Raw genomic sequence first — 8,940 nt, forward strand, 5'->3', positions numbered from 1 at the left:
TTTAATATCCATGATTTATCTGCTCTCCATTCATTCAGGTTTTTGAGGTTCTCATTTCATCCTTTTACTTCGTCATCAGTCTGGTTTTCAGTGTTTTTATTTTGCTTAAATTCATGAGCAATTCCAGCAAATTCATATTATGATTCCCATGCTTGTGTCTCAGGAGTTGGCGGCTATCAAGGCCAGAGTTCAGGAGCTGGAGATGGAAGAAGAGACAGAGAGACTGAAGGTGGAGGAGGAGAGGTGTGATGCTGTAGACATGCAGCTTCTGACCAGCAGCTCTCGGCCTGGTGAGACAGACCGTGCGTCTACTTATCTACCTTGTGGTTTGTTATCGTGTCACATTGGTGTACAGTTAAATACAGATTATGCATTTGGGAAACCTCAATAGCTTATTTTTAGCCAGGTGTGTACAGCATTGCACCCTCCAGGCAGGTGAGGTAGCTACATCCTTCACCATCTGGAAAACACCTGGGATGACTCACTGTGGTCACAACAGTGTTCACATGTGCCTCATCACTGCCCAATGAGATGAAGCAGTGAGCTCCAGAGAACCAGAAGGGTCCTCCTGGCTGCCTGTGGCTATTTTCTTCCTACCCCTCCCTTCCTCCCTATCGGTTCCTCCTCAGAACAGATATGCAGTCAGAGGGGGGCCAGATTACGAGACATGTATTATCAAAGAAGATATAAGAGATAGAATATGTTTGTTAAATGACACTGTTCATTTCACCTGGAGTGACCCCCTGTGTAGGCAGTATTTTCTTCATATAGCATGCACAGAAGCGGTGTATACAGTTTGTTTTTGTTTCCTCCACAGGACCCTTTTACAATATGACTCCCGAGGAGAGGATAGACGCAGACAACAGATCAGTCTATGTAGGAAATGTAAGACTTCTCCTCGTACTGAGCAAGTTTTTTGTTTTTTTTCTTCTTCAAACACCTGATCTGACACACTGTTGAACAAATCCCAGGTAGACTACGGAGCTACAGCAGATGAGTTGGAGATCCATTTTAACGGCTGTGGTCCTGTCAACCGGGTTACGATCCTGTGTGACAGGTTCTCCGGCCATCCCAAGGGGTGGGTTCAACTTGTGCATACAGTTTATACTTTTTATTCTACTAGACACTGTTTGACCATAGGATATAACTTGTACACATGTTGGCATCGACGTTTTTGTTGTCTATTTTCTTCCCCTTCCCCAGCTTTGCTTACATTGAGTTCTCTGATAGAGACTCTGTGCAGAGTGCTATTGGTTTGCATGAGACTCTGTTCAGGGGAAGAGTCCTTAAGGTGAGGCGCAGTACACTACATGTTAGTCTTTTAGAGAAAACCCTTAAACTAGTTAGTTACTCACAACTGTCCGTCACATCTCAGTGACTGGACACAGTTCACAGCACCCTAGGTATTACTAACCTTTTTTTATTAAAGGTGAGATTTTGATTGGAAGAACCCAAGTTATGACCATACACACAGTATATCCTGCAATTTAGCATTTATCTTATGCTTCATCCTTATCGCTCTGTTAAATTGAGAAATACCATTTGATCCTGTGTACTGAATACACTAACGTTAATCTGTTTGGAAGTAGAAACCAATATAAAAGGTCCTGTAATTGGGCCTGACTTAATACTCGCTCTAGACAGCACTTCTTTTCTAAGCAAACCAGTCACAGCACCTGTTAAGTTCTCATTTTCCTTGTTTTTTGCTGGTCTCATAGATGTGAATAAATTGTACTAGTCTTTCTATGCTTCAAGACATTTAGTTTTTTTTTCCTGTTTTATTACTAAATAAATGCCATGTTTTGCCATTCATCAAACACTAATCGATCATCATAAACAGTGCAGTAAAACCAGCGTTCTGTGGCTTGCAGGTAATGCCCAAGAGGACCAACATGCCAGGCATCAGCACCACAGACCGGGGAGGACACCGTGGTGGCCACACCAGAGGCAGAGGCCGTGGTTACCGTCCACCTCGATACCAAAACGGCTCTCGAGGTAGGTTCAGGTACCAATCAACGAGGCCCCAACATCAAACACAACACCCTTACTACGGAGGCCCCCCAGTGGGAAAGAGACCATGGGGACACATGGACTTCCACGAACAGATGCCTAAACGTTACCCATGTCTTCTTCTCATCACCCCACCGTCGGAGGAGTTGGGGGCAGGGTCGAGCGGACAGCACTACCCTCAACAGCGCTAGCACTACACACAGCAGCATAAAGGCTAGGGTGGGCGAAAAGAACTAATCATTTTAAAAGAAGTGTTTCCAGGCATTACTGAGTTGAGTATTATGAGAGAGCCAGAATGGACACAGAGACCTTCAAAGTTGCATCAGTGCTTCAAGAGATGTGAAGACTGGGCCCAGAGAGGTTGCATTATAAGCTTATGTTGCTGTGAATGCATGGGACAATCCTCAAATTGGTATGTAGTTGCAGCTCGTCCTGTTTTTACAAACTGATGCAACTGTTTTGTGCTGCTGCCTGCAATGTTAATGTATAAATCCTCATTATGTATAACTTGCTATGTAAGTGAATAAATAAAAACAATGATCCGGTGATCCATTTGTAGTAAAATAAAACGCATGTGCATTTGCATCAACAATGGAAGTTTTATTACTTACACATTTTCAGTAATCAAGGCAACATGTAAACGAAAAAAAAAAAAGGATTAATGGTTTTCTGTACAGTGGAGGCTCAATGGGGTGGAAGAGCTGTCAGCCAGTTTGTACCATCATTCCAGATACTATGCCATCAAAGGCCCTGGAGAATGATAGGTTAACAGTTAACATTGGGAAAATATCAGTGATGCAAATCTTTTTGAATATCAAGTCAAGAATAAACTCACTTGGACTGAATGGTGTCCCCGGGATTGTGGAATGGGTTGCACATTACATCAGTAAAGGAGTTGTGTAATTTTCTGAACATCTGGAAAAGAACATGTTACAAATGAACAAGCACAGTATTACATTTACAACTATCTTCAAACGGAAACATGCATCCTCTCCACATAGATGGGTGAAAGATGTTATACTTCACATCAAGCTGTAAATGATAGACTTCAAGAGGCTCTGTGAAGAATATAATGTACGGTGTTCCTTTTTAGCCTACTATGAACTACGACTGTTAGTTTGGGACGAGGCAGAGACTGGTAGCTTACAGGACATTGCACCCACATCAGTTCGAGATGGACTCAAGACACTTTTTGCTGCGCTATAATGTATCCCCTTTTTTTCATCCTTTCCCTTTTTGCATCTCCATTTCTAACATACCCTTACTAATTTATATTTAAATCTATTTTCATATTTTATTGGTATTACATATCTCATCTGTAACTATCATACTTGGAATATCACCTGTTTCTATATTGTGCAGCATAACCTTGATAACCTATACACCATTTTTTTTTTTCTAAACTCACTCCAAATATTCTTCCCACAGTCATTACTCATGGACTTGTTACTTATATTAATGTTTTCATTTTAGTATCCTTAATTAAATTGTATTATTTCAAGTTTTTTTTTCTATTTATATATTACTATATACTGTCAAGCCGGGAAGGGTGGGTTTGGAATAGTAAAGGGCTGTATTGTAATTTCTATGCTCCTGACATTGCCATCCTGTTTTTACACTGCCCAAACGAATAAAAAAGATTTGAAAAAAAGGATAATCGACAAGCACATCACAAATTGTATTCTGGGATTATGTATATGTGCATGCACACCCTTAATTCAGATTTCCTGATATTTATTTGTATAAACACGATGTACATGTTTGGTAAGGATTCTGCATTAGGGACAGGTTGTGAAATCGCCCAGATAACTGCACTTAGCAAATGCAGAAAAGCTCTTTGTACATGCAAAAAAATCATTACCAATATTATAGTTCTATAGTTTTGTGGAATTAGCTCAAATACATTTAGCCATCAGATCATTACAATGAAACATTGTGAGAGACTTAGATCACTGTTCCATTGGTTCATAAAATCTAAGACAGAGGACAACAAAGTATTATTCAGCACTTGCACATATAGGCTGTATAACTAAATTAACATCCTCACACAGAGTACAACATTTGTAGATGTGTATTAAACATGTGGCTTTGTGTTGGATTATAATTAGACATATAGCAGGATCAATTTAGGCTGAACTTACACTTCTAATTTCATTGTCCCGTAATGATGTATTTGATGAGTCCACAACAATGACAAATTTCACCTTGGAGTTGGTAACATACCCATATCTAGTTCACCAGTCAAGGATATTTGGTTTCCCCTTTAAGAGACTGTTTACAGGTCCACTGAGATGCCATTTTATTTTATAGCACATATATTAACAATTCACAAACACTGAACATCCAGACTTAAACCATTCTACAACAAAAATAAGAGAAATGCATTAGTCTACATGTCACATATGGCCATATATATAAGAACTTCAGCATCTTTCTTGGTTATTAGAGGTGTGCACAAGCATTTATGTTCTTCGGATGTAATAAAGATGTGTAGGCAATCTTGTTTAAAAGATAACCACACTTAGATCACACTCTAAAGCCTGTTAAAGAATGATGATCTAATTAAAAGATAAGTACGGTGCCTGGAGCACTTGTCTTGTGGCAGAGCTCCTACACATTTTGACCAATGGATTTTCATGACTTTTCAATGAATTTAGGCCAAATTTGAATGGCCAAACATTCTGTGAAGTTATGGTATAAAGGATAAATTCATTTTTTTTCTCATTCCAGACATGGATAATGTAACTAATATGTATGCTTACGGGGAAATAATGAGTGAATGTATTGTACATGCAGCATCTTCCTGTTGTCCCCTTTTGGATAGAATTGAAGAAGAAAAAATAAAAACCAATTTCAATGACTTTCAATTAACGTAAAGGCCTGGAAATAACAATTTTCGAATTCCATTTTCCAATCTTTCCCAGGGTTTCCAATATGGGATCACTGTTGTGAGGTATTCCTAACCCTGAACCTTTTCAAAAACAAGGATACACTTTGTAATCTTCAGTGGGATAGAGCAGCCCCAGGTACAGCTCTCTCTGGTCTCCCAAAGATTTGCCCACTGCAGAAATCTTCTCCTCCACCACATCCAGAGAGGTGTGTACTGTGTAGTGAAACTTCAGCTCATTTTGAGTGGGAACACTGCGGATATACAGCGGGTAGTTCTGGGAGAGGACATTTAAAAGTACAGAAACACAACAATGAGCCCTTTAACCAATTCAACTAAATCAATTTGCACACACAAAACACAGATTCAGCAAATTGGAACAGCAGCCAAGAATGCTAGCTAATGTTGTTAGCTCTAACGTTAGCTCTGATAGGTTGTTTCAACATGCTGGACCCTCTGGCAAACAGAAACGGCTGACATTTGCTTAGAGACGATTATAAGGATAGGGGGACTATTTTTAACATGAAAAAAACAGGCAAAGGATAAAACCTGGGGCGTTTAACAACAGCCTTTTTTACCTCTTTTGCGATCACTGCTATACACACCGCCATGTTAGTGTTCCTGTGAGCTGTCACGTGACACGCTGCATTCATATACTGTGGGAAAAGTGGCAATGGAGACGAAACATGATTTTAGCAAGTGTTTTTTTTTTTTTACATATTATACATACCGTGTGTTAAATCCGTGTCATGAATAGCATTGGGTTATTACAAATAAGTTGTAATTTTGTATTTTGTTACATGGTCCAATATTTTATTCTTTCCGTCCGAGTTGCAACGAAATATCGCACGTGCATTTCTCAGAAGTCAGTGAATGCACCAACTATCAACGAACAATTTTCCAGTTATTTAGCTACAGTTTAACAATTGCTTTGACGTTACCGCAAGTAAAGTCACAGGTCAACGAAATAAAACTCAATCACGTTAAAAGGAATGTAAAAACCAAATCACTTTAAGAAAAAAAACACACCTCAAAACAATGCCTCTACTATGTATGCGCAACCATTGCGCCGAAGACCCGTACGAAGGCAAACAAACCACTTCCTCGAAGTTGGTGTTGCTCAGAGGAGCACAGCGATGCGAGTGATGTCTACTCTAACTCTTATTCTCTTTTGTGCAATAATATGTTGTACCGTGACAGAAAAAACATCAAATGTTTTATCTCCTAACATTATTATCATGCTCATGGATGACGTAAGTTTTTTTCTTATGTTGTGTATGTGTCCTTGTGACTTTAGTTCATCACATTTCTGTTTGAGCAGTGAATGAGTAAGTGACAGTCCAAAGTATGTTTCTCTGTCTCTTTACTTCTTAATTTTGTTTTCTGTCTTTGAGTAGGCCTACCCTGTGTTACTGTGCCATTGAGTATTGCAGCTGTACACAGTGATGTCTCTAATTGGGTTTTACATGTCTGGGTATAAACTCTCCATTTTTTCCCTCTGCTCTTTAGATGGGTTGGGGGGACTTGGGGGTGTTTGGTCAGCCCTCTAAAGAGACTCCCAACCTGGATGCCATGGCTGCTCAAGGCATGCTGCTTCCAAATTTCTACACTGCGAACCCACTCTGTTCTCCATGTGAGTCAGCTGAAAATGTGTGATTAAGAACCGGAACCAGCAGTTCCCATTTTTTAAGCTGTTTCATTCTCTTCATCTTCTACTTCTTTGTTTTTATTGTCAAATCATCCAAATGTTGAAATAACACCTAATTTCTGATCTTAACGCTATTACCTATCAAAGAACCACACTTATTATCTGTTAAAATTAAGCTTGCGTGTTGCTTGATTCAAATCCAACATGCAAAACAGTTTGTTTGCATTTTGTTTGTGAAAAGTTATAATCCTTGTGGATAAACTTTACAAACTTTTTTGAAATGTGAAGGTATGGGCTTTCATGGGACAGCAGTGATTAGTAAATATACTGTTATTGAGTTGTATCACCGCCATTATAGCAGTTGATAAATAAATGGTATTGGTCTTGGTAGTTGCAGAAAACACATTCTCAAAAAGCTGAAAGAATTTGATGTAGACATCAAAACTCAGATATATACCAGACCAATCCATATTTGTATTACCATGACAATAAAATACAAATGTGAATATGCTTATTTTATGTAATCATTTAACCAAAGTACTTTATGACTCTCTGATGTTTGTGACATTGGTGCATGCTTGACTCTATTTGCTTGCCAGTAAAAAAAAACAGTTGCAAGACCAACACACTGAAATCCTAATGTCTTTTTCTTTCGTTTTAATGACAGCCAGAGCTGCACTTCTCACCGGGAGGCTGCCTGTCAGAAACGGATTCTACACCACGAATGCCCACGCCAGAAACGGTACGCAAATTATCCAGCTGCAAATGATTTCTTGCAGGTTTCTCATTAGTCTATAATGTACAGTGTGCAATCAAGTAATGGAATGTTTTGTACACCTTTTAACCTTTTATTTACAGCATACACACCACAGGAGATAGTGGGAGGAATCTCTAAGGATGAGATTTTGATACCCCAGATGCTGAAGAAAAAGGGCTATGTCAGCAAGATAGTTGGCAAGTGGTGAGCTCTTTATGTTTCTGTAATCCAGGTTCCCTTTTTTAAGAGGTTTATGTTTGTGATGGTGGCTGAATTAATTCCACAAATGAAAGTTATATTTGCATGTTTTAGCCAGTTTATTACAAATCATACATACTTAACATTCCTGATCCTTTTCCACACTATACACTAATTATGTATTAAATGTTGTCTAGATTGTCGACCAATACAGTTTTTTCATGGCCTATACCGATACTGCTTATTAGTAGTTAATGAAACCGATAACCGAAATTTGGATCTAGGGCTGGGCAATATATTGCTATTGTATCAATATCAGTATATATGGCTATATATGACAAAAGTGATGTCTTTTCCTGGTTTTAAAGGCTGTATTACAGTAGAGTGATGTAATTTTCGGAACACACCAGACCGTTCTCTGTTCCATTATTTGCCGTAACCTACATAGTTTATTATATCAACATAACTGATGATTATTCATCAAAAATCTCACTGTGTGCATATTTTGTGAATGCACCAATTGTAAACCGTACAATATCGCCACAATATTGACATTAAGGTGCTTGGTCAAACAATATCTGGATATTTGATTTTCTCCATATCGCCCAGCTCTATTTGGATCTAATATGCATTTACAGTGAACATTAGGTCAAAATTAAGATTTTGGAGTGTTACAAACTCCAACACATAACTTTGTTTAAATGCTTTGAGCCAGGAGTCTTCAACATTTTTTAAGCCAAGGACCCCTTAACTGAAAGAGAGATGGAGCAGGGACCCCCTACTACATACATTGTTTAAAATTAAGTTGCCTATTAAACTGAGCCAACAATACCGTTTAGGGCGGCCTAAAGTTTTTACACATAGGCCTACCTTTTTTGTTGCAAAGAATACTAAGCTATTAAATAAGAATTGTTGGCTTGATTTTATAAATCATGTTTTGATGTTAAACATATTGAATGTCACAGTGAATCCTTAGAATTACTGTATGTGTGGATTGTAAGCATATAATCATTGTTTTTGCCCACAAATAGGTTGATTTATATCTGCATGTGAAGAATTCAAACAATTGGCCCCAGTAACTGTGAGGACGCCCTAGGGATCCCCAACCTCCTGTTGAAGATCTCTGCTTTAAGCAATGATTTAATAAATTAGAAACTTTCGACATAAAACAAAGATAGTCTGATAGTGCTGTGGGTGGGACATTAAGTCAGACTCGGCGGTGAATGAAACCGAAGCTGAGGAACAGACACAGAACTGTAGCCGAGCTAAAGTAGCACACTTTTTAATGAATTAACTTAGATTATCAGACAAATAAAACGCTGATACAGATAATCTTCAAACTGCCAAAAAAATGGCCTGATAATCATCCAGAGCCTCTGTAGTTATGCACCTACACTACCGTTCAAAAGTTTGGGGTCACATTGAAATGTCCTTATTTTT

At 38.6% G+C, this 8,940-nt stretch overlaps 3 protein-coding genes across 4 annotated transcripts in view; 2 read left to right on the forward strand and 1 right to left on the reverse strand.

Moving 5' to 3' along the window:
- pabpn1l (PABPN1 like, cytoplasmic) overlaps nucleotides 1–2,556 on the forward strand; it is a 3,591-nt gene extending 1,035 nt beyond the window's left edge. The window contains exons 2-6 of the mRNA XM_032529920.1: nucleotides 164–290; nucleotides 818–885; nucleotides 972–1,078; nucleotides 1,204–1,291; nucleotides 1,872–2,556. Of these exons, the coding sequence (XP_032385811.1) occupies nucleotides 164–290; nucleotides 818–885; nucleotides 972–1,078; nucleotides 1,204–1,291; nucleotides 1,872–2,201 (720 nt within the window). The 3' untranslated portion in view covers nucleotides 2,202–2,556. The remainder of the gene's footprint in view (nucleotides 1–163; nucleotides 291–817; nucleotides 886–971; nucleotides 1,079–1,203; nucleotides 1,292–1,871) is intronic.
- A 33-nt stretch (nucleotides 2,557–2,589) lies between these two features.
- trappc2l (trafficking protein particle complex subunit 2L) lies at nucleotides 2,590–5,579 on the reverse strand. Its single transcript, XM_032530937.1, has 5 exons — nucleotides 5,476–5,579; nucleotides 5,002–5,174; nucleotides 4,152–4,239; nucleotides 2,846–2,925; nucleotides 2,590–2,760 (listed from the first exon to the last, which is right to left on the reverse strand). The coding sequence occupies exons 1-5, from the start codon at nucleotides 5,548–5,550 to the stop codon at nucleotides 2,715–2,717; spliced, it is 462 nt and encodes a 153-aa protein (XP_032386828.1). The 5' UTR covers nucleotides 5,551–5,579; the 3' UTR covers nucleotides 2,590–2,714.
- Nucleotides 5,580–5,970: 391 nt separating this feature from the next.
- galns (galactosamine (N-acetyl)-6-sulfatase) overlaps nucleotides 5,971–8,940 on the forward strand; it is a 23,176-nt gene continuing 20,206 nt past the window's right edge. Inside the window, exons 1-4 of one of the 2 annotated variants that reach the window (XM_032527609.1) lie at nucleotides 5,971–6,150; nucleotides 6,407–6,530; nucleotides 7,213–7,287; nucleotides 7,404–7,506. In XM_032527609.1, the coding sequence (XP_032383500.1) occupies nucleotides 6,034–6,150; nucleotides 6,407–6,530; nucleotides 7,213–7,287; nucleotides 7,404–7,506 (419 nt within the window). In that variant the 5' untranslated portion in view covers nucleotides 5,971–6,033. The remainder of the gene's footprint in view (nucleotides 6,151–6,406; nucleotides 6,531–7,212; nucleotides 7,288–7,403; nucleotides 7,507–8,940) is intronic. The other variant, XM_032527683.1, reaches the window with a different exon arrangement.

This window comes from Etheostoma spectabile, chromosome 1, assembly GCF_008692095.1.
Source record: "Etheostoma spectabile isolate EspeVRDwgs_2016 chromosome 1, UIUC_Espe_1.0, whole genome shotgun sequence".
Lineage (NCBI taxonomy): Eukaryota > Metazoa > Chordata > Actinopteri > Perciformes > Percidae > Etheostoma > Etheostoma spectabile.